The 25819-nt window shown below is 41.5% G+C and overlaps 1 protein-coding gene and 1 long non-coding RNA gene across 2 annotated transcripts; one reads left to right on the top strand and one right to left on the bottom strand.

The window, feature by feature from the left end:
* The first annotated feature begins 114 nt into the window (after positions 1-114).
* On the top strand, positions 115-25806 carry LOC114426200 (uncharacterized). Its single transcript, XR_003669333.1, has 3 exons — positions 115-213; positions 500-688; positions 25681-25806. It is a non-coding gene; the product is annotated as an uncharacterized LOC114426200 (long non-coding RNA).
* On the bottom strand, positions 2462-23471 carry LOC114426197 (phosphodiesterase 1A, calmodulin-dependent). Its single transcript, XM_028393440.1, has 16 exons — positions 22490-23471; positions 14339-14365; positions 11049-11162; positions 10780-10962; positions 9518-9584; positions 8516-8632; positions 8205-8345; positions 6639-6739; positions 6187-6312; positions 5935-6036; positions 4899-5019; positions 4451-4532; positions 4255-4375; positions 3291-3475; positions 3006-3179; positions 2462-2930 (listed from the first exon to the last, which is right to left on the bottom strand). Exons 1-16 carry the CDS (start codon positions 23053-23055, stop codon positions 2872-2874), a joined length of 2286 nt encoding a protein of 761 aa, XP_028249241.1. The 5' UTR covers positions 23056-23471; the 3' UTR covers positions 2462-2871.
* Positions 25807-25819: the final 13 nt, after the last annotated feature.

Raw genomic sequence — 25819 nt, forward strand, 5'->3', positions numbered from 1 at the left:
CCTAACCTCGCAGGCATCAGTCTGTCAATCTTGACCTTTCTTTATTATTAGTTGTTGATGCTGGAGAGTTGACAGCCAATCAGAGTGGCATTAAGGTGGGACGTCCGGAGAAACCCCGCGGGCACAGAGCGCAGACCGGCAGACCGGCGAGAGGTGCAGGTGGTGGATGCAGAGTTTGCCACCGTGTAACCGGAAGTTCTGAGGTTTCGGAAGGTAAACACTTTGTAATGGAATATTTATTTGTCTCAGAATGCGAGATGCGGAAGTGCTATTAGCATGTTAGCATTCGCTGTAATGGCGTTGCTATTAGCACGTTAGCATTCGCTGTTTGGTGTTGCTATTAGCAGGTTAGCATTCGCTGTGATGTCTAAGCTAATTCTACTGTATGTTGCTGCTATGTGCTAAGTATAAAACTAAATACGCTCAGATTGAGTTTATTGATTCGTCTTTTATTTGAGAAAATTGACAAAGAGACGTTATGTGTGTATGCTCGCTGAAGGACTAGTACCAGGACTGCCGCCTGCCGGTGGGAGCATGACCTGGAGTTCAGCTACAGTACGTCATTGCTTGGTTGTTGACGCTGCCCTGTGGCTGCTGATGTTTCCCCCCTCATCTCATCTCGTCATCCTGATTGCTGTCCAGTTACCTGTTCATTCTACGGGCTGCCAGCTGACCGTCTGCTGCTGTTGTGAGTAAACTGTGCATTACATTCATTTTGTTTTTCTGGCTTGCTTTGTAAGTGTAGGGATCAAGCATCGTCCCAGTCCTGCAAGTTTTTGTTTGTTTAGAGGACTTTTATTTAGCAGGGTGTGTATTATATGTGTGTTTTACTTAGGAAATATTAAGGTGGGTGTGGTGGTGTTTTAGTTTTAATTTATTGGTAATGATTCAACCACAGGGTAAAAGAATCTTAGTGGCAAAAAATTGTAATTCAAGTGTTAAAATAGATTCATCAGCTACTGGTAATACTGTCAAGTGCTACAAGAATATTTGTGGTCATAAGAAACACATTGATCAATCTTCAGGTAAACAAAAAAAGGTTTCTTGCCCCCCAGTGGTAGTGTGGTAAACAAACACACTGTGATGTATAGCTTAACTTCTTAAAATGTTAATATTTCCTAAAATAATCCGCCCTTCAGCATCTCTGATTGGTTTAGGACCATTATATGGGCTCTGATTAGCTCTAATTGGACTGGACTAATCAGCTATAACTGCTGTTAGCCTGACTGTACCAGTCTGTAGATGAAAATTAGTCTCTGCTGCTCTCTGATGGTCAGAGTTTACAGTTACAGAATGAGAACTACCACGCTTTATGGACACTGTCCTCTGCTGGCAGCTTGATTGCAGTGCATCAGATATCAGTAAGGCTTGGATAAAGAGTGATGACAGCAAAGGAGTAGATATAATTTGTTTAATACAATAATACAGAAAACAGCTGTACAGTATACAGTGCGCACATACATACACACACACACACACGCTTTCTCTCTCACTCACACACATAGAGCCAAAGAGCACACAATGACTACAGCTAACATTGCATTAACAAACACAGTGCTCTAAAGAGTTTTCACCGTCTGCCATTTTGGTTCCACCCTTCGGCTCCTTGGCCGTTGCTATAGAGACCAGTGATGCAGTTGCCCGATTATGGTGGGCACTGTTCTTTATTCACAGTCAGGAAAAGTAATAATAAGTACAGAAATGACAGAAGCCATCCTCAGACTCACGGTTGTTTCTATCATCTCTGCAGTTACTACAATGACAGAGAGCACAATGTTACGCTATCCTATGGATATACTGGCCCAAAGTACAACAAGATGACCCATGTGGTTCGACACATCCTTTAAAGTAAACAGAAAATCCACCCTGCTGCTGCTGCTCTGCTTTCTGTGGGTTCAACATGAAGTCACAGCAGGTTCCGAAAGATGGGCTGAAAGCATGAAACATTTTTTTTTGCTGTGAAGTTGGACATTTTAATGTAGAAGTCTTTAAGGATTGACTCATCTTTGGAGTCAGTGTTCAAGTAGCTACTTTAGGAACTCAAGGGACCCAAGATTCCTCATTCATGTTAGTTCCATAATGGACAAATCTGGTCTGAGAATATATGTGTATTTTGGCCAAATTCTGGTTGCTGTAGTTGCTGTGAATGCTGAGTGCAAAAACATTAGAATCAAGCTTACTTGCTGATGTTGATTGTAAAGGCAGTGTTATAATGGAAACACCCTCTAATGATGCAGCTTACACTGTAACCCTATTGGTCATTTCCGCAGCTTAATCAGCAATACCTTAGTAGCATGGCTGACTACTGCTCCCGGCTGTGACATCACATTAGAGTCAGAAACACGTCATGCTTGATAATTTGAGGCTGGAGCATAGAGCAGAGCAGCAATCACGCTTTTAATGTAACAAAACACACCTGTCACTGTGCTCAGCTGATTTTTAACAGCTCCATGTCCTCCTGATAATAGGAATTTAGCCTCCTGTGATCATAAAGGGGAATTTGTCAGCCACTGTTTGTGCACTTTTTGGTTTTCACCCATCTTCCTTTAATTTTATTTGAATGTTGACATTTCCACTTATTTCACAGATGACTTTTCTCTGAGTCGCTAATAACATCACGACACACTTTCACCACCATGAAGCTGCTGAGAAGCTTGTATCTGATGAATGCTGTCGCTCTGGATGTGATATTTTCATGGTCAGTTGTAAACATAAGGTCTGGTGGCCCCGTTGGGGCCCACTGAGGGGACCACTGAGTCAGCTGCTGCATTTAAACAGGAGAGTCTGAGCTCTCATTGTCACTGCACTGTGCCACCTGTTGCCATGGTGACCTGCCACAGTCAGATACAGTGTCATCCTTTGTTGTCATCATCAGGCGTTTTCAGGCACTTCATTTTCGTCCTCCTCCTTCACCTCTACTGGCCCCTCCCCTGCAACAGTTACCACAGCAACAGGTAAACTCATGTTTCTAAGTTCAGGAAGTGTGTACAATATCATGGTCATACCATTGCAGTTCACATGATGTGCAGGCGAGTTGTCGTGTGTTTGAGCAGGAAGGCAGCAATCGGAGTTCTGTGATTGGTCAGGGACACTGTGGCTGGGTGAGGCGTGTGATTGGACATCTGAGTTGACGTTAATCTCCACATCCTCTTTTTCCTTTTGCTCCTTATCAGCCAGCTCTGTTCATAAAGGACACACATGGGACATTCAGGGCTGAAACAAATAATCCATTAATCTGCTTTCAATTTGTGTGTGTGTGTATGTGTGTGCGCATGTGTACGCATGTGTACCATGCACAGACAGCTCTTTCCATCGGTCCTTGTTGCTTGCAATGACACTGGAGAGGTGGTGCCTCAATGCCGGAAGGTCAATGGCAGTCAGTGAAAAGTCCATCTGCCCATCATCACTGTTCCCATGGCGGCAACTACTGTGTCTCTGCACTGACTCCACGGTAACGGAACCACTTCCTGTTAGACTGGAACAGAGAAAACAAACTGAAAACCCAAAGTAGAGATATTTTTACATCTGCATCTGTAAAGCTGGTTGGCTTTTTTCATGGACACTGCCGAACGTGGTCGGCAACGGCAATGATTTTTGATCAGCCTCGCTTCTAGCAAACTGGAGAAGAAGTGCTTTACCAACACTGTGTATTAATTTGTCTGCATGTGTGGATAGTGTTCGAGCATGTCCTTGAGGGCACCCCGGGGGGTTGGGTACTGGGTAGGTCAGACTCATTTCATGGAAAAGGGTGGTTTGCCCTCTTCAGTTTGGGTATGAGATACTGCTTAAGTGGTGGAGTTCAAGTATCTCTGGGCCTTGTTCACTGGAGCAATGTCGGTGGGCAGATTGGTGCGGCATCTGCAGTAATACAGGCTCTACTCCAGTCCTTTGTGGTGAACAAAGCAATTAGCTGAAAGGGAAGGCGCTTGATATACTGGTTCATCTGTGTTTCTACCCCCACCTATGGCCATAAGCTGTGGGTAGAGACCAGAAGATGATTTTATAGATTAAGGCAACTGAAATGAGTTTGCTCTACCCGGCCTTATCTGAGTGATAGGGTGAGGAGCTCCAACGTGTGGGAGGCTCCCCTGCTTAAGCTCGTGCCCCATGATGGTGGATGGATGTTTATAATCTACAGTTTTCTTTGCAAGATTCTTTTTTCTGTACCCTTACTTTCCTATATTATCTTTTGTGCTGATGACACAAAGAAAGGAAAGTTTCATCTGAACACTCTAAGGAAAATGATAATCTTACCTGGACCTCCTGTTTCCAGTCTCTTTGGCCTTCTTCTCCTCTTCAATCAGAGGACCAATCACCTTCTCTGTTGTGTCAATGAGAACGCTGAAAGTTGGCTCCACAATGAAGTCGATGAAACCTACAACCAGAGAGAATGATGAAATAATCAATCACATGCTGCCATACTTGCCAAACCGTGATTGGTTGGTCTTACCTATCTGTGACTGAGCGATCATGGTAGCTTTGCGATCACAGAGAGGAGAAAAAGGAAGGCCGAGTTCCACCTCTTTGTCTCCCTGGAAATCAAGTAAATGTCTATTTTAAAAGTCAACTTTTATCCACTTTTTTGTCCTTGACTGTGACAAAGACAACCAGAAAACTATATTATCTGTAGTTGGGCACCATACAGTTTTCAGTGATAATGATGGCAGACTGACCTGCCTCTGAATTCTTTCATGCTGTCTCTCAAAACCATTTCATCTGCTGTCAGACTCTGATAGTTCAAAATGAGTACAAAACCTGGTGATTTTTCACTTCTATTTTATTATTGTAAAGGTTGCCTATGCATCACAATCTTTTTGTTATCTTAACTTGTCAATTTTATGAGGACAGATTTCAGACTTGGTTTTAGGCAAAGGTTGAGTAACGGATTATGTGGGCACCTGTCTGAAGAACTCCTCCATCAGACTGTGAGTCCAGCGGTAGTGTAATGGCCAGGCTTTGGCCGGATGACTGATATCTGCTGCATGAAGCATCAAGGACAAAACCTTCACTTTGTCTATGCTGTAAAGAGAGAGAAAACAAAAGTTTAATTTAAGACATGCTTTACTGCTTTAATACAGTCTCCAGTCTGTGAGGTGAGCAGCGGTGTGTCGTTTGTTTTGTATTTCGATCACAGTGCGCAGCAGCAACACAAGCAGAACCAGCGTGTTGACAGACTGATGACAGCGTCTTCCCCAAATCTCATCCAAGCGTGAACTGCGAAGCGTGACAGCTCCTCAGACCTACACTCTTCCTCCACACGCACATACACACCTCCAGCAGAACTGACAGAGAGGCGAAGCTGGACCACTATTCTTGTGAAAACCCCTGACAGGGATACACAGGGCAATCTGGTCCAGCAGCCTGCAGGACCTTATGCTGGGCCATTTTCACCAACCTCCCACTGATGATCTGGTCTTCTCTGTCAGACAGACCAGCCTCATGCAGTCTGTCAGAATCTAATATTAAACATTTTGAGCAGTGATATTTGTTAGCGCCCAGAATCTAAACTTTATAAATCTTATTTTTGTGGATGCTTCTATTATTTCTCCAAAGGTTCAGAAGGATCAGAATTGTGATCAGTATTATCATTACTTGACTAGAAAGCGTGTATCTATTGTTTGCAGATGGGAGACAGCAGTCAGTCTCAGGCGGTGCCAGTATTATCCAGCTGGAGTAGTGTCTCAGGAAAACCAACAAAACATCAACATCTGTTGTTTTGTATGCAGCAAGCAAAACAACAGATGTAGCCTTTTATTATCCAACAAAGATAAAAATAATCTTTTGTATCTATAGCATAAATGGGCAAGACCTTAAATGTCTTTTAAAAGAAAAAGGAGGCCTTAATGTAGGACTATATGGTGGTTAAAATTATATCTAATCAAAAAAAATCTTATTATAACATAAAATATTAAAAAAGGGGAGTACTCTGCCTACCTGTGTGTCTGTGTCAGGGCGTTCCTCATGGTTTTGATCTGCTGGAAGTGACAGGACATATCTGTGGACATCACCATCTCGATGACCAGAGATCTCAGCTCCCTGTCGGTGTCCAATACACACAACCATCAGTGATCATTTGCCATGTTCAAATATTAGTTTTTCTGCATGTGTGGACTTTGATTAGTGCAGGGATTGTAGATAAGATAATGGACTAAGGTATATGTGTTTATGCAAGACAGAATTACAAACCTCCAGTCGTCTTTGTTCAGGTTGACCAGTATGTTCATGTCCTCCTCTGCCATCAGCCTGTAGGCGGCGCTGACATGATGGTTTTCAAGCACAGACCTGTCATTGTACAGAATGGCCACCTCCGACCTGACAGACACACAGCGTCCAGTAAGATTGCTGCAGGTCACATTAAATCCCACAACAATGTCCAACTTCTGGCTATTTTTCCTGGTCAACAGGATTATTTCTCAACTTAACTTGATATGTAAAGCTGACTTGTATGGTTTTGGGTTCAGATTTTCTATGTTTATTAGATGTATTGGCTCTGAATTTAGTTAAGACATCGCTTCCTTGAGGATTATAGTTTTGGTGATCTATGCATGATTTAGCATCTAGCTCTAAGCATCCCTGTGCTTAAGTACAATCCCACAGACCTGCATGCAGTAATCTGATTGTGTTACTATCTTGGTTACCTGGTGTGGATGTGGAAGTTGTTGGTGGTTCCTGTGTGTTCAAAGTCATGAATCGCTGCAGCAAAAACCATTGCAAGAATCTCCAGCTCACTGAGCCAATGCTAAACACACAAACAGTGAGTTAATCCACAATGTAACTGCCTATTGAGGTTAAATAAAGGCTGCCATGAGTAGGGGTGGGCGAATCGATCTAAATATCGATAGTATCGATACCAAAGTTAGGATCAGTAATTACTCGATACTAGCGTGATGAGATCGATATTTCTGTGGAAGTTTCTCTTCTATACCTTCAGCAACTTTACTCGTATTTACTCGTGGTGCAGACAGCGCTCCTCTCTCACTCTGCTCAGTGCGCAGGCACACCCCGCCCCTCCCCCTCCTTCTCCACTCTGCCGGAGCAGACAGAGCTCCTGATTGGCTGTAAAGTACAGCTAGAATCATGGAGACAGCAGAGAGGAAGAGGAGCGCTGTTTGGAGTTATTTCACAGCGACAGACGAGAAGAAGAAACTGCTACTTGTGAGGTGTGCAGGAAAGCGACCTGCCACTGTGGAAACACAACTCATTTACACAAACATAAAGCAGCAGAGCCCAAAGCGGAGCTGCTTTATGTAAACAGAGGGAGGAGGAAGAGGCAGATCCCCAAACATGAACCAGAGACAGTGGTCACTGACAAAGGCTTTACTGCAAAACACTCATGAATATCCAAGTAGATGATTTAAAGAAGTGAAGGGTTAGATTGAGTAATCTGCAGCATGACTTAAAGGTGTCGTTCTGAGTGCTGTGATAAGACATGTAATTTTAGCAGAATGACTGAACAGTCATCATATCACCAGCTGAAATAAATCTTTTTCTCAAATTCCAAAATACATCTAATAATGTAATTATATAAGTTTATATAATGATATGTATTTCAGTATGATTAATATAATTATGCTTTGGTGATAACTGTTGAAGGATCTTTATTCTTCATATTTAGGCTCCATGCAGATATGTGTTAAACTTTTATAAAAGTATCTTAGTCATGCTGTTTCACCTACATGATTCACAAAGAGCCATGGCTGTCACAAGGAGCATTGCTGACATGATTGTGAAGTTAAAATTTCAAACTTATACAGTTCTGCACTTTTGTTTGCAGCTTGATTTACTTAACAAATGTTTCTTGTGTATTATTATTCTGCTAATCACGATAATCTATTTAAAGGCAAAAAAGAAGGCAAAAAATAATTATTTATGATCATGAAATTTCAAAGTAAAGTATCGGTATCGGTATTGGTATCGGCGATACTGGCCCTGGATTTACTTGGTATCGGATCGATACTGAAATCTTCAGTATCGCCCACCCCTAGCCATGAGTGACATGTGTATATACAGTCCTTGTGAGGGATTTTGTGTGTTTTAGATCTTTGAGGTCTAAAATGCACAGTAGTGCCAAATGTGCTTTGAGGGTTCGGATTTGATTTAAGGATCTGGTAAAGTCAGTTTTTAATTTTTGAGAGGCCTAAAAATGGCTGTTGTTGGTGCCGGACCTCACAATGATAGAGAGTATATATGATTGCGGTTGTTACCATCAGTCCAGTATGTAGCATAAGGAAGTGAGCTGTCTGACTGACGTCTGCAGCATGGATCAGGTTGTGGTAGGGGTTTCTGTGTTTGCTGTAGCCGTTCTCCAGAGCTTCAACAAACTGCACCAGAGCCTGCACGGGGATCTGAACACAGAACTGATGGTAGTACAGGTACAACAAGTACTTACAGGAAGATGTTGCTCAGATGACTTTTACTTTTTTATTAAATTGCACATTTTTCTATAGTAATTCTCCCCAGGCTTTGGATCACTCCTATCCCTCGTTAGGTATTAACAATATTAAGCTGTGTGTACCCTGAACCTGTTGATGAGGTCATAGCGGGTCAGCAGGTCGTAGACTAGAAACTTAAGGGCATGGTCTCCAGTGGCCTCATGGAAGGAAAAGACATCAAATGACCACTGATCCACCTCCTGAAAAATATATATATATTATGAATTATATTACGAAATCATAAATACATCAGGCACATGTAAGGTTGAACAGATCAGCATTCATTAGTTGTAATGTGGATTTTTGCCAGTAGAGGGCAGTGTTCTAATAGTGAAATGCGGTGGCGGTGAAATGGCAATTACTTTAATGATTATTCATTATCTCACAATCACATTTGAAGTTGATTGTGTTATGATTCATGTTGTTTATCATTTGAGCACAAATAAATTATAGATCTGATTAATTTCTTTTGAACAGAAAGCAATGAGGAGGGAATTTACTGTAACACAACTTCTAGTTTTCCTCTTCTCACCATCTTCTTTCTTTCTTTCTTTCTTTCTTTCTTTCTTTCTTTCTTTCTTTCTTTCCAGCTTTTCCTTATCTTCCTCGACTTCTCAAGTTCCTTTCCTCAATCTTTCTTTTCAGTTTTTTATTCCTCTGCCTTTCCTTTTAGGCTCCATATAGTTTTGTTTTCTCTCTCTTTCGAACTCCTGCTTTATCCCCCCTTCTTCTCCTCTCCTTTTCATTTGTACTTATTTATGTCTTTCACCTTCTTTGCCTTTTTGACTACCTGTTTATCTCTCATCGTTGATTATCATCTGCTTCCTTCTTTCTTTCCTCACTTCCTTCTGTATCACCCTGTTCATTTCCCTTTCTACAACTTCCCTAGCTTTCTTTTCACCTCCCTATAATCCTTTCCTTCCTATGTTCTACTTGCTTATTTCCATCTAAGTTTTATTTGTCACCATCTTTTAAATTTCTGCAAGAAACAAACTGCTCTTTATCTCGATATCTTTCTTTTTTAGTCAAACTCAATAAAATGTCACTTCTTGCTGGGGATGGGGGGCTGTGGCAATAACTCTTACCTTGAGTGCTGTCAAAGCTGTGGGAGGGTAGGTCAGACCAGCCATGTTGGATGTCCGTCTGTACATCCTGTTGTCACACACACAGAGACACACAGATAAAAATATCACACAAATCTCACACAGAAACCGACAGTGGCATGCATATAAACAGTCCTCGCACAGACCCCCTTCCTGCTGCCCTCCTTCACAGTTTGTGACCAGGATGGATTGTTTGTTGCCACGGTAACTGTATTCTAAACACACACAGTACAAGCATAGTCTTGGTGCAGCAGATATTTTTTGATTTCATGCGTCATTAAGCTGCAGCAGATGAACTGATACCATTCTATAACTGTGACTCATTTACACTCTAATGATATTGGACCTCATAGTTTTCCTATATGATCTGCAGCTCGCCCGCACGCTAACATCATTATAGTTTGTGTTCGACCTCGTAATTGCATCTGCGGCAACGCCGGGCGGATGTTTTCTGTTACGTTTTGAAGGAAATCTATGACTGTTCTGTCTGCAGGTGCTTCAGATTCCTGCTGCAGATAAAAATAGCTGAACTGGCTGGACATTTGTAAGATAACCGAAACAATCATGTGACAGGACAAACAGGAGGCACATTGAGTTTTTCCCTCTACCATCACCACAATGCACTAGATGGCAAACCAAACTTCTATACAGGAGGTAGCCCTCTCATTGTCTCTGAAAATCTGAAGTTACCATTCGTGCACACACACAGGTGCCTCTATCATCATGGTGGAAAGACAAAACATGAGACTGAAGGTGAAGAGGGCTTTGTTTAATCCACCCTCAGGAATGAACTGTGAAGCAAAACTAATATAGGGTCCCAAAGGTGGCTGTAAAAGGAGCTGTTTTGTCACCAACCACCTACTTTGAAAACATCACTACCATTTATGGTAGTCGAACCTACAGGAACCCAATCTGTACCAGGCTCTGTTCAGGGGAAGACCCCAGAGATCGGTTTTTAATGATGTTCTTTGTGAGAACTGCAGGCTCTTAGCTGACAGAATATGTTACATATCAGAGCCCAATGACCAGATTATGTCACATAGTTCCTCTGGCTTTTGGACCAATCCTGTATTTGCTCCTCTCATAATTACTGATGGCACTGCCATGAGCATTAGTGTGTTGTTTTGCTAAAACCAATAAAGCTGTGTCACAAAATCATAGAGGCATAGAGGTTTAACAATGAAACTACAGGTTATATAAATGTGCCTTAATTTCTACTACATTAAGAAAAATGTTAAGTTCACCTCTCTACAAATATCCCAGCTTGTACTGCATGGACGATGCTCCTGAATCTTGGCTTCTCCTCGGGACGGCGCTTGGCCACACCCATCTTTCTGCTGAAGGTGCATGCCAGCCAGTCACGTACTTCGCTGGGCACCGACTCTGCTTGCAGATCACTAAGCTCATCCTCCGTGTCCAGTAGACGCCTTCAGAGTGGAAAATCATCCAATGATTCATTGGGTTTATTTCTAAATTATCCATCCAAGAGCCGATTCAGCATTTTCTGCCTTACCTAGTCTCGTCAGTGTAAACTGCGTCCAACATGGCAGCAGCGAGCTCCAGGTTCCTGCGGAGTTCTTGCAGGTCCACGACGCCACGGTCCATCTGCTCCAGGACCCCCTTCAGCCTGACAACAGATACTCGTGCTCAGTTATAAATCTACTTAGTAAAGTGATATTCATGATTTACAATGGATAACTCTTATGTGAGCAGTTTTATCAGTTTTACAGCCTAGAAATATTTCTTTATTGCATATGTTTCTAAATCCCCCAAACTGCACATACATTTATAATATGATGTTGTTCCTCATAAATGCAATGGTACTCTTCAGAAATCCTCTCTGCAGACTCTGCACACCTGCTAACTGACTGATCTTCATGTTGTGCACCCACACAGCTGCTGTCCTGTTCACACAACAGACCTAGAACATGAAAATCTGTTTCCTCCAGATGGACACATGACACTCTGCCTCCTGTCAATCAGCTAACACCCACAGTAAACGATGGGAGTCTCCTGCAGGAAATAAACATGTTGTTGTGTAGACTTTATGCTCACTGTGTCTTTAGCAGCCAAGGCAGCAGTTAGAGTTGATTTGAAAAGTCCTCAGATAATACTTGGTTTAATGTGTCCCAATATCACACTATAACTACACACGTACCTCAAGAGCTTTTTCAATCAGTACAGAATATAATTTTTCATCACTTAATGTTTTTTTTTTTTTTTAATAAAACCTGTGACTAACCTGCAGGGACAAAACTGAATCAACTAGCTGTGTCCCAGTTGAGTTTTGAATGTAAAGATGAACTGCAGGTTGCTAGGCTACAGAAGGAAAGAGCAGGAAGTCTTCCACAGACTAGATTGTCTCATCAACAAGTGTTGATGCAAAGGATTTACCTGCAGTCCATGGAGGACAGACCTTTGTAGACGATGAAGGACTGCAGCCCTTCAATTGTGACACAGCGACAGTGAGTGAGCTCCAGCTACCCTTGAGGCCAGAGATATAAAGTGCTGTTACAGCTAGCTTTAATTAGCTGAAACTAGTTATTAACCGTACAATCTTCTGCAATTAAACAATTGTTTGGTTGAATTTGTTGTACCACAAAAAGGCTTACTGGACATCCTGGTGTGTGTTTTAGCGTGCTAAATATTCTCTTAATGGAAAAATTAGCTAATGCATGGACTGTTAGGCTAGCCTAGCTTTATCTTAGAACTTCCTCTATAAAGCAATTAGAAACATTTTGAGACTGAAATTAATGACTCCATGTTTATTGTGTAAAATCCCTCCTCCCCTCTGCACTAATAATCCATTAAAAATTGATAACTAGTTGGAGCCCTATATTATATAGTTAGGAATTGTCAGACAGGACACTTCATGTACTAAATTCTTTCCTTTAATTTCAGTTTCCTCATTTGATGTATATGTTTTGTGGAATAACATTTTGATGAGATTCAAACCTGAATGGATGGAGTGATGGTTTGATTGTTTACAAAGGAGGAGATTAATGATAAGGAGACATAAAGACTATGTTGTGGCCAGACATCCTGCCGTTGTCTTGGCAACCAAACACCTTCCTGTAAATTGGACTAAATCAATTTTAGTTACCATAGTGACAGTTGGAGTCATTATGTGAGATGGAGTGGGAGAGAGACAAACTTAAACATTAATTATTATTATTATTATTGGTATAGTTTTCTAATTTATAGTATCAAAACAGTAGTAAAGTATTTAAGTTAAAAGTTTATAAAGTTGGAAAAACTGCCAGGTGATTGTATTGGAGTAAAAACTACATGGTGGTATGAAGCACATGAAAATGTAAGTACACCTGCCATAAGTACAGTGTTAATGCTAACTGATGTTTCTGTTGTTTAGCACCAGGGTGTTATTGTACTGAAAGTGAATGGCAACCTGTTTGAGTCTTTGGTGTGTGGGTGAACGGGAGGAGGATATTCTTTCATTGTTGACACCTACACATATCTCCAGCTCAAATCATATTTTCTTCATTTGTAAATATGGATTCAGGCGGAAAGCGAGCTAGCACTGACATATATGACAAATGTGATGGAGCACAGAGGGCAAACAGGATGTCACTCAAGTGTCCTATCTGAAATCCATTAGCTGCAGTAAGTTTGACGGACTGTGTGTGTAATAAGTGTCTGTAAAGCAGCTGCAACAACAACCAAATGAGAGCGCACAGATTTATAATCAGATTTAATGCCCAAACATGGGCAGGCAGGTAAAGAGACAGACAGGTGTGTGTAGGAGGATTGAGCAGCTCTTTAGGGCTGTACTTCAGACTGAGGGCTTTCTCGGTGACTGTGCGTGGGTTTACATGTTTTAATGTCCCATGGGGACTTATACCAGAATATAAACAGACCCATGTAGATGTCTATCACTGTGGGGCATACAGAAAAGTATAGCCAGTCTCTCATACTGTGGGGACTCAAGTTGTTTTAATACAAATCAATACATTCTATGATTAAACTTGCTGTGATTAAGGTCAGAATAAGCTTGAAATGAGTGCAATAGTGCTGGAAATTAATCATTTTTCTGAGATTGATCACCCTCTTTCTAAAGCACCCCCTGGTGTGTGTGAGTCTAAATTTTGATTACAAACACACAAGTATAGATATGTTTCTATCAATCATGGAAACAACATACGCACACAGAAAGTAACAGGAGGGAGGGAGACGCAAATGAGCGAGAAAGAGAGAACAGACGCTAGAGAGCCAACAAGATGGAAAGGTGAGAAAATGAGTGACCGCAGGAAACGCGGAAAAATGTCTCATTTCAATTACATTGTTAATACAAAGGAGGCTGTGCAGTTTGCAAGGTTAGAATCTCACATCAAGCAGGCTAATTAACCTGCACAGGCACATTAGAGCTGTACATCCATCAGTGCAGTGAACCCGTGTAATTCTCTAAGTATCTCTGTTATCTATGTCTAACATAGGCTTCGTACACTCAGACACTTGAGTATTGTTTTTGTACTTTTTTAGTACGTTTTTAGTACTCTATTGAGTATAACCCATACAAATAATACACTTTGATATCATGTATGTAATATAATATAATATAATATAATATAAAGGAGCCACATAGGAGCTGAAAGAGCATATAGATATGTAAAATCAGTTTTCATCTGCCAGAGGTTTATTCAGTTAATTATTTTAACACTACTTCTCTGAGCCCACGGTGATGTCCTCACATGTCATTATTTGTCCAACCAGCTGTTCAAAATCCAAAAATATTCAGTTTACAGTTAAACAAAACAGAAAAGCATCATACAAGTAAGTATGTCTTACCTCTGTGATGTGCTTTTATATTTCTGCCTGAAAACAAACAAACAAACGGAGGAGTTAGTCAAATGAACCAGAAATCAGAAATTGACCAAGCTCACAGGAAGGTATAAGCATAGTGATCACATTTCATATTGCAGGCTAGAAGTTGGACTCCTAAAATTTTCAAAGAGCCATATCAGAACATTTTTGCTGCTTTCTGAGTGGGGCTATAATGTGGAGGTGGGAGTACAGATGACAGGTGTGCATACCGGGGTAAAAGCAACAAAAAGTTAGTAATTGGAGTTGCCACTGATTTGTCTGCAGAGATGTTGCGGCAGTAAAGGCAGCAGCAGTGGCTTATGGAGGCAATTTAGGCACTTTAAAACCATAAGAGCCTGATTGCTGCAATTTGCATCAACATTCATACTCCTCTGAGTCATACACCAGCTCAGTATGATCACACACAGGCTTTTAGACTCAGTGTGACTTACACATCATTAGTAAATATCCATACGTCCATAGTAAGCACAGAATTGTCCCAGCTGAGAGATATCCTCACATTCAACATGGGTTCATTTGCAAGAGCAACCGCTAATTCAGTGTACTTTTAATTTGCTACAATGTAAGCAAATAGTTCAAACTAATTACCTGACACGTAGCGTCATGATAATTCATGTTTATATCCCCCAAAGGGTCCAAATTAGGGGAGCTGCAGTTCCAGGCCTTACACCGTAATTATCCCCCAGTGTCAGCTGTTCTCCCAGAAAAAGCAGCTATTTCAGTCCTCTAACAACCATGGATGAACATGCACCTTCTTCCCTTTGAATACACTGAGTGTCACATTCCATTTGTGACTCCCTTTTTTTGCATTCATTCACTCCTCTGGATGTGAAGGCTGACACTGAACTCACTGCCTCTGGCTTGACATCTATATTTATTGTTTTTTTTTTCTGCCTTATATGCTGAAGGGGACATGCAGCAGAGTTGCACCGTTTCAAAGTTTGCGAATATACGTGGAAATCTTGAGTGACTTTATGACGATGCAAAGCACATAATCATTTCATGGTCTCCAGCTGATGTGTGCTTTGTGTGAAGCAGAGTGGAGACACAGTGTGGAAAGAGATCATTGCCGGTGGCTGAAAACTTCGGCTGTGCTCCTAATTAACAAGGAGTATTTCTAAATATGACTTTGGAATGACAAATCATTAGCTGGGAGAAATGTCAGCTTTCAGATTTAGCTGCAGTGCGGCCTAAGGGTTAGAGACTTTACCACCTCCACAGGATCAAATCTGAGCTAAATGTTTGTATGTTTGATATAAACTGGCCTTTCAGTGAAACATGCAGGATACAGACAGGTTAATAAAGGATTCATAGTCATAATGGCATAATGCTGCAGTATTTCCAAGTCTCCTAGTCATTTTTATTCTCTGTGTTTTCCCTGTTTTGTAAATTGTTTTGCATTTACTCATGAGCATTCAAGGTTTCCGGTTAGTCCATTCATTACTGTAAACTAGACAAAACCTAAACAGATTGCACATAGCCTATCTTAATGAAACAGATGTTATAAGAGTGTGTGTGTGTGTGTGTGCATGCATACCTGGGGGGGGGGGGGGGGGGGGGGGTGAGCGTGCATGAGTGTGTGTGTGTGTGTACATGACGAGAGAGAGGTTGTGAGCCCATTAATGGCGACAAAAAAGCTGCAGCCCTGCAAGGACATATTTACCCAACAGATGGCATGGTGCAGCCTTATTTTCCTGTCTATACACACCTGGATGCGACAGAAATTGTTTTTTTTTTCGGATGGGACATATTCAAAGCGAGGGGCATTGCACATCTTTTATCTTAGTGTCATTGTGCGTCTTTTTAGTTGTTTTTGTTAGATTTATAGTCTGTTCTGTGGCTTCGTATTCATTCTGTATAGGCTACACTGAGTGTTTATGATTAAATGTGGCAGAACGTTGTGTTATTTTTGTGTCTCCTTGTGTGTTTGTGATGTGTTTCTTTGTATTCATATCTCTTTGCCTTCTACGTTGTCAGTCAGCTTCACTTAACTGAAACGTTTTCTTTCATAGTTTCGGTTCTTGTGTGTTTTATTATGTGTTTGTAGCTGGTTTGGAATTCTCATTTTTCAAAAACTAATTTTAAGTCATTTCCTATGGCTCATTGACCCCTTTGGAGCTTTGAGCCAGCTCTGCCTGGCAGGTCCATTTACAAATAACTTGGCTGGGTTGGCTCCCCCCACTCCCCCAGCTATAAACATGATTAAATACAATAGATTTTGATAAGCCTTTAATCTGCTATTTTTTCACAGTACTTTTTACGCAACACTATTCAACCCAAATCAGGTCAGACGGATAAAACATAGAAACAGAAAAAAATTAGAAGTAAATTGGTGTCATAACAAGGTTTAATGATGGTTTCCATATTTTCTGACCTTAGATTGATGTGCTAAGTGAAGGGTTATCACTTCATTACTTCTCTCCATACAAGGATATGTTGTATGAGCACAACTCTCAGCGATGAGACAGTAACATCAGTCTACATGCATCATGGGACCAGTGGAAAAGCTTTGCTGGGATCTGAACAGCACATAAACAGCACATCAAGTAGATGATGATGATCTGAACACTCCATTTGGTCTGAAATTAGCCAGTCACAGCTCTGGAATCTGACCCTAGCAGCTAATCACAGCTCTGACACGCCTCAGCTTTGAGATGTGACAGCAGGAACCTGTTATTTCATGGCCGAATGGTAATTGTACGCTGGCCTGCGTGGGTGGATCAGCACTGAAATACAAAGCGTGGTGCAACAGGGTGAGCAGCACCAGGTTGATGCATTGTTTTCTCTGTCCCAAAAAAAAAAACACGGCTGCAGCAGCAACAGTGACAGGTGAGGGCTGAGAGTTTCTAGAGAATGACTCACCACTCTGTCCTGACTTCTGAGCAAACACCTTCACTGAGAGATTTTTTTCTCCTTTTTTCATCCCTGTGTTATCATATTAAACATTAAATGTATCTTATTCTTCTCTGCATGGCTGAGTTTCCGATGCGGCTCCGCAGGGTGCATTTCACGCCTTTTTTTTAATGGTAACTCCATTTAAAACCACCTACATCAAGACTGAACATCCCGACCTGAAGAAAAAGCAGAACCTCCATTAAAATAGAGCAGTTTGATAATATACCAACCCCTGCAGACACACACACACACACACACACACACACACCATCACAGAATATCATCAGGGAGGTGTTTGATGGGTCCCAGATTGATTCTGCAGTCTGACAGCAAGCCCGAACACAGAGACAGGGAGTGTAGAATAACTGTCTTCACTTACTTCCCAACTTGCACAGAAACTCAGAGATCCATTCTTTTTTTTTTGCTCAATTTACAGTTCACAAAACAGACATTTCAATCTTTCAGTTTCATATTATTTTCTGTTTTTGTATCTCTCCAAAGGCTATACATATCATTAGATCAAAAGAATGGATTCCAAAACAAATCTATAAAATATATATCACAATATGCACAAATAAAGAAATGGATGAGGAGCTGTCCTCTGCCTCCCTTGGTCTCTGCTTTAGCAGCGAGTTTGCTGCAACAAAATGCTCTGCTGTTACCACGGCAACTATGAGGATGACAAAAAGAGGGGGGAAAAAACTCTACTCTTATTTGTTTTCCCTCCAAACAGCTCAGACCTCTGTTGTTTGTTGATCTGCATGAAAGGTTTACATCTGTCAGGGGGAATTAATACAACCAGTAAATAGGAAAAAAAATACAAAGGGGAGCTCTTAAACATAACACTCACACACAATTACTGTGAGAACAGTTCAATGGATCTCTTCTCTTTTTTTAACGTAATTGAATTTTAATGAAACTTTGTTAATGCTAACAACAAGAGCAGCAGCTAGCACCTGTTGCCGGCATGTAAGAAATTTCTGTCCATTCATTCATTGTCTGTACTACAAGTGGTTAAGTCACCACTCTCTCTGTTCATATGTGACAAAAAATGTTCATTAACCATCACAAATACAGTGCAGTTCCAGCTTCCCTCCTAAAACGGAGCTGTCACCAGCGCCAGAAATTAACATGCGCTGTTCAAACTACTGTAGCTCTGGTTATGTTTGCATTATTGAAAAAATCTCAACAGATTCTGAAAGCTGAGAAACGGGGCTCTTTCGCTCTTACATTCGCTATTACATTCATTACGGTAATGATGAATTGCGTGTGTGCCGGGGCGGGAGTTTTGTGGAGCGTAGGAGAGTTGATGTAGAATAGTTTGAGATTAATTTTTGTAATCTCTTGTTGTCTTGTTGCTGTACATTTATACTGTAGTTGTTTATAAAGAGAAATTCTTGTTATTACACACTGTTCTGATTTAAAAAATAATAGCCAATATGTGCCAGCTTTTAAAAGTTATATTTCACCTGTCAAGAAAAACTAAAATGCAAAAGAACATTTTAATTGATTAATACAAAGAACATTTTCCGACAGAATCATTCTTATTTCTGAGAGCTGAACCCAACGTATGCATTAAAAAAATGATGATGGCTGAAGTACTTAAATTAATGTGAACACAAATAATCAAACTGCCTTCATAGTGGTGCTAGAAAAAAAACATCCTGGACCACTTAACTTGGTAGGATCCAGCCTCTGAGGAACATGAATGTTTCTTCTCTAAAGCACTGTTCATCATCCTGTAGTGACTCAGATATTCCAGTCTAGACTAGTGGGGCAACAAACACAGAGAGTCTCTGCTTACACATACATGAGAGTATTGCCAAGCTTCATCTGTTACATGTAGTCACATTTAAACCCAGTAATGAAACACACTCCTTCCAACAGCCCAGCTGTGATGCTATCTTATCACACAGCCTCTCTTCTCACTAAACAGACAGATCGTCTGGAGAACCAAACAAATCCTAGACTGTTTTCCCTCCCTGTGATGGAGTTCCCCTAACCTCTGAGTTCAGTCCTGTCAGGTTTAGTTGCCGAGCTTCTATGTTGAATTGCACATCTTTATTTTTACACCTCCACTGTTTCTCTCTCATTGAATCTCTGCTGACAGAGAACACACTCGCCTGCCAATGTTTATTACAGGATTTGGCAAAAACGAAACACTTGTCTTGGCATCCCTTTCTTTAACCAACACACCAACTTCTGCTGGTAGATTTCTCCTTTTTTCCTGTGATCTTTTGCTCTGTTGCCAGCTAGTTAGTAATACAAGATGCTGTGTAGCATGTAGGGCCTGTTAAACAGAACGAGAGGTGCCAAGGGGCATAAATTTGTGTGTTTAATGAGAATGATGTAACACACTTTTAATTCTACTGCTGATAAGAGAAGCAAACACTGCTGTGCTCTTTTTCTGCCATAAGTTAATGAATAAGACAAATTATAACCCTGATACTCATCTTAATGAGTTCTGAGAATTTAATGAGACATCAAAGTCAGAGGTAGAAGTATTTAAATCATATAGTACAAGTACAGCAGTATGAGGGGAAAGATAGAGAAAAATCAGTGAAAAACAAATTATGAGAAGGATTTTTTCATTGATTTTATGTCAATTATTTGTTATAATTTATCATTAGCAATTTTTATTTTTGAAAATGTAATTTTATTTCTCAAAACAATAGTTATTAATATCTTTACTTAATATTTCCCCTTTCCCATACCCCTAAAATCATGTTCATCTGTTGTATAGAAACAGAAAAACAGATTCAGTACCAGACCCAAAAACGATCAGCATTACAATTAAAATTTTGAAAACAACAGCGATGATTGCATCATTAACTGGGATGCAGTGTCGACATTTTAAATGTTAGGACTCGGTGTCCTCCTGCTCTCTGGCTGTCACCCTCACAGTTTATTAATAAACGCCATATTCATCAGACATCTGATTTATGGACATATTTTCCTGCTTTTATGGTCAGAAAGTATAACTGTGAAATCCATGGTCTGACAAAATCAAGCTGGCATTTTCAGTAATTTAATTTAATTAGTTGTAGACAAAGAGCTCAAACAAAGAGAGGATGTGATCACAAATGTAATCCTCCGGGTGTTGAACCTGACTGGAGACTTGGGGAAACAAAATCACCACTCAGGTCTATTGGTAATATCGGAGCATGACTGCCTCATGCTCTGATTTGTGCTGAGGGTATCATCATTTTAAAAAGCCCATGGGACAAAAAAAAGGGCTGGATGCTCAGGGTTATCTAAAAAAATCCACGTATGCAGCAGTATTCAGAGAGCAGTGCAGTGATTTAACCTTTTCAGTCACCCAAATGCAGCAGAATGCTGAATATTTTCTCTCTATGCCAACAGTATTCACAATGCTTTCTGACCTCCGAGCTTCGGATCTGTTAGGCCCGCAGCAGATTTTATTTGTATATTTGTTTAATATCTCCCAGGAGAGGCATGTATAGAGTAAATATAATCGGTGCAGGTGGTTAATTTACCCCAGCAATACGCCTGCGGGCTTCCAATCTGCTGGAAATTCACAAGAAGAAGAAGGTGTAGGAAACAAAGTTCAAAGTCATGGCTGAAGCAGCGAATAAACCAAAGTAAGTGAAGGTGTCTGAGGAGATGAAGAAAAGAAAAAGGGAGACAAATAAAGCAAGAGCTTAAACAAGGATTAATGTTGGCAAGAGCTGAAAAGAATCATTGTCATTGCGATTGCAGGTCGGTGATAATAGCCGCTTCCGTAAACAGGATTCCGTTTCGGTTGGACACAGGTCCATTAGTTACAATAATCAACTTTGTGGTGTGTACAGGGCTTGTGATTGGCTTGTGTAGCTGAACCGCTTCGGAAAGAAGACGTCAATGAATCTGTAATATTGTCATTAAACAGCTTAAATACAGTTTTAAAAATTTCTGGATGTTTACCTGTTTAAATAATTATTACTGTCTGCATTCATTGTATTTGCGCTGAAACACTAGAAACTCCTCAAAGCTCACAGCGACAGTTTGCAGAGTTTCTGTTGATATGACACATTTGTTCACTGTCAGGGAAATGTTAATATAGGACGTATTTTAGGCTCAGACATGTTGATAATGGACGTATTGTAACGGTCTGACAGAAATGCTGTGTTCAGTTTTGGAGTTTCTCAATGTTTTATTGAGTTTTGACATTGATGGTTGTGATTGGCAGCAGTTAAGCAGGCGGCGGTTGTCTTCTGGGTTCTGTGTGTGTGTGTGAGCATGAGCGTGGGCTGAGAGTGAAGAAGCTGAGGGAGTTGTTGTGTTGGCACAGGCTATGGCCCACAGTAGCATGTGTAGATTTATTTGAATAATACTAAGAAAACTAGCGAAGTGGCCTTCTTGTGTGAGACACACAGCTACAGCTTTGGCCGGTGGTCTTGGCTGCTAGTAAACAAATGTGAGTGTAGAAAAAGTTTACGACAGTTATGGCAGGCAATAGTTTGTGTGGTAGAAAATGTGTACATTGTAAAAAGTTAAGAGTCTCAGATCAACATTGGTGCAATTTCAAATACATGTTGTTGCAAATTGGACTTTTTTGAAGACATATTATTGCCTCATGTTGTCAAATTGGTCTTATTTCAAAGCTTTTATGAATTCATGGAGACTCAGAGTGATGATGTAATTTAGGCTTTAGTTCACATGTAAACAGACCGATGCATCAACAGCACATTAAATCAAACACTTTGTGTGCTGCCATCATCTCTTTCTGCCTTTCTCCGTCTCGCTGCTGATCCGTCTGTCTTTGCAGAGAGTTTGCTGCATCGCAACGCTCTGCCGTTACCATGGCAACAATGTAGAAGGCATGCTGTTTTTTTATTTTAACATCTGCTGCTGGAACCTCAAATTCAGACAGATGTGATGATGTCGTTCCTGCTGAGACATTTAGATGCGCGCTGCTGAGAAAACATCAGACAGAAGCTAGTCAAAAACGCGCACACACACACACACACACACACAGTCTCTCTCCCTCATGCTCATGTTCAGTGATGTCGCACGCCCACCGTCCTCAACTCATTTTCTGTCATTCGTCTTCCTTCTATCCTTGGTCTGTGCCAACATCACCACGGCAACCAGGCGACACTGATACTGTTCCCGGGACTGTCAGGTTTACAGCGGCTACCTGATCACCAATTATCAATAGTGCTATTGCATCATCACCATCAACATTACATCATCTGCCAGCTGACTGTGTTTACTCACATTCCTCTCAGTCGCATCAAGACCTGATTGTTGTGGTTCTGCTCCAGAACGTCCACCAAGTCCTGCACCTCCTGTTTCTGCTGCTCTTGTTCAGTCTGCTGTTGCACCTCCGTCTGCTGCTCTTCAGTTCGTGACATCTCCTGCACCTCCTCCTCCTGCTGCTCCTCCTCCTCACTTTGCTGCAGCTTCTCCACCTCCTTCTCTTGTACCACTTCACTCTGCTGCACCTCTTCTTCTTGTTGCATCTCCTCTTCCTCCTCTGGCTCTTCTTCACTTAACACCTCCTCAAACAGTCTGTCCTGTTGCTGCACCTCCTCCTCCTGTTGCATCTCCCCCTGCTGTAACGCAATCTCTTTATCCTGCTCTTCCTCCTGCTGCACCTCCTTGTGCTGCTGCCCATTTTCCTCCTCCTCCTCTCCATCCTGATCCTGCATCTCCTCCAGCTCTTCCTCTTGCGTCTGCACTTTTTCTTCCTCCTCCAGCTCTCCCTCCTGTTGCTGCACCTCCTGCTTCTCAGCTTCCAGCACCTCCTCAGGCAGCTGTGCCTCCTCTGCCTCCTCGTTCATCTTGTTCAGGAGTTTGGTCTCTGTGAAGCGTTGGGATGTCTCTCTGACTGACAGAGTCGTGAACACATCAATGCCAACAAAAGCTGAGAGTGCTTGAGTTTGATGAAACTTCCATTCAACTTCCTGTGATGTCACCTGACAAGTTCAGCCAATCCAAACTGATGATCTCTGATCTGATCCGTAAAGGAAGTGGAGGGGTTAAAGGTCACACAGATTTGAGAAAGCAGGAAAAGCAACAACAACAGAAAAGACAGCTGACGACTTCCCTCTCCACCTCACAGTTCAGCTCTGCGCTCCGGCACTGCGGCGACTAAACGATCCCGCTGAATGTCCCAGAGCATCGCCGTAGCAACGCAAAGAGGAAGTCGACCAGCAATAAAGACGTGATGGAGAGAGAGAGAGAGAGAGAGAGAGAGAGAGAGAGAGAGGAGTGATGGAGGAGGACAAAGGAAAAACAGAGAATATTGCAGAGCGTTTCCGTGGTAACTCAACAACGGTTGCCAAGAGTGATGGAATCCTGCAGCCGACAGACCTCCCTCTTCCTCCTCCTCCTCCTCCAGTACCTCCTCCTCCTCACCCCCTACCAAATTCAAATACACATAACTTCACGCTCCATTCAGATGCAAAAAGCAAACGGGCATTTCAATCCATCTTCCCCTCTAATTCCCCCCTGCTGTGTCTGTGAAAGGGAGTGTGTATGCCGGGCTGAGGTGAGCATGTGTGTGTTTGCTGTGCATGTGTGTGGTTTTTAGACAATGATGATGTAATGTTCCTGAAAATGAGAGTCACAAATCCTCCCTAGTCAAGTGGCACAATAACACAGTCAGTGCAAAGTGCAGCTGGCGCCCCTCAGAGGCTGCTTCAGTCATTACAGCCACTGAAAGAACTGGCTTCAAATCAACCGAAAAAAATATTCTGTAATTTTTTAATAGATTTTTTTAACTAGATTTCCTTTTAATTCTGGCATATATATTACTGATTGATGTTATCAAACTGCTAGTTGCTGATTCTCCAACATAACATTTTTTTAACCTTAAAAATTAAGATTTGACTCACAACTACTTATGCGAATGTAATCTAAACACGAGTGTGTGTGACTCAAGAATTCTCTTGAGAAACTGCAGTTTTTGGCACTTCAGTTTTGTCTTTATTTCTGTCATGTTAAACATTTTCACGTCACTACAGAAGTGCTTTTGAGACCAAGAGCGCTGAAATGTACTCAAGAAGCTCACTCAAGTTCAGTTGCCTCTTGTTTCCTCACCCATTGATACATCATTACCTGACAGAGAATCTCCAAATCTATTGTTGTGTATGCATCTTATATCGTGATAAACACACAGCTGGAAGATCGGTTGAAAGTTAAGTAGCAGCTAACTAGTAACACAGAGAGCAGAGACTCACAGACTTTCTTGTTTTCACCTACTTCCTCCATCTTCTCCTGGGAGATCCCAGGCCAGCTGGTGATGTAATCCCTCCCGTTAGGATCTCTTGGGGTATCCTGATCAGGTACTCATACCAGCTTGTGGCTCTGTTCAATGTGGAAGAGCAGCCACTAAAAGACTCTCTTTCTAAACTAGTCACCTAAACACAGACAGTAAACCAGGTCACCCTGCAGAGAAATCTAATTTCTGATCTCAGTCTTTCTGTCATTACCCAAATTTCATGACCAGGGGTGAGGGTATAGGAACAAATGTAAACAGAGAACTTTGCTGTCTGGTTCAGCTCTTCTCTGTTCACTGCAAAGGCTTGGAAACAGGAAACTGAGAGTTTGTGTTTCATGAATCTCACAGGAGTCCAGCTACTTTGCCAGTTAAAAGTCCTTTTGTGGAAGCTTTCAACTCCCCCTCCCACATCTGTGTGTCTGAGCATTGGGCGCCCATGTCCCTCATTGACTATACCAGGAAAATCTCCATTTTCATTAGACTAACTCAAAAAATCCAAACCTTAAAAGTTCTTACCAGGTCTTGTGATTTTTCACAGTGCACTGATTGATGGCTTCATGCACACACCTCTTGATGCTGCACCTGCTCCGGATTGGATTCTGCCTCCAAATCATAGCTTTCATTGGCTGTAAGGAGTCACCTGATGGAGAGAGAGGAGGGAAAAGTTTAAGGAGAGCAGTCAGATAAGCACTGTGTGCGTTAATGTGTGTCACAGTTTGTGTGTGTCCAAATGAGCAGCACTTGTCGGTTATAAACAAACCCTCATGGCAACAGCATCCCGTCTGATTGGTCAGCTGGCTAATTGACTGTTAATTGGTTCTTCATAATCAGCACAGAGACAATTAAAGATGACCGTGTGGGCAGCTGGAGGAGTGTGTGTGTGTGTGTGTGTGTGTGTCTTTGTGTGTGTGTGTGTTTGTGTCTGTAATATAATCAGGTCTTTGTTTGTCAAAAGGCTTTTCAGGCAACAAGTACAACAACATGAGCGGAGCTGAGAGACATTATATTTAGACCTTTGTCTGAGAGAAGACAGTCACTATTTTTTATTCATCTGAACCCAAATTAAAGAACAATTCCTAACGTATAAAATTAATAACTAATACTTTATTAAAAAGTATTGGACTGTTGAATGAAATACAAAGTAATCTTTAACCACGTTTTTTCGTTTTACTCTGATTATTAGAGAGATGATGGTCTGACCTGTCACTGTCTGAACCTGCGTGTCCTCACGTGGCGTCACTGTCACCACCGCCATCTTCTTGTCCAGAACTGAGCAGAAGGAGCCCATTGTCAGCAGGATCCACAGGAGGAGGTGAAGGAGA

The sequence above is a fragment of the Parambassis ranga genome, chromosome 21 (assembly GCF_900634625.1).
Source record: "Parambassis ranga chromosome 21, fParRan2.1, whole genome shotgun sequence".
Classification (NCBI taxonomy): domain Eukaryota; kingdom Metazoa; phylum Chordata; class Actinopteri; family Ambassidae; genus Parambassis; species Parambassis ranga.

What these genes read in the sequence shown, in the direction of transcription:
- LOC114426197 (XM_028393440.1), bottom strand. Translation starts at nt 23,055, where the DNA reads ATGAACGAGGAGGCAGAGGAGGCACAGCTGCCTGAGGAGGTGCTGGAA. An exon ending in CAGCTTTGACAGCACTCAAG is followed by an intron (nt 8,633 to 9,517) that starts GTAAGAGTTATT and finishes TATATTTTTCAG; the next exon opens with GAGGTGGATCAGTGGTCATT. An exon ending in ACCTCATCAACAGGTTCAGG is followed by an intron (nt 8,346 to 8,515) that starts GTACACACAGCT and finishes TTCTGTGTTCAG; the next exon opens with ATCCCCGTGCAGGCTCTGGT.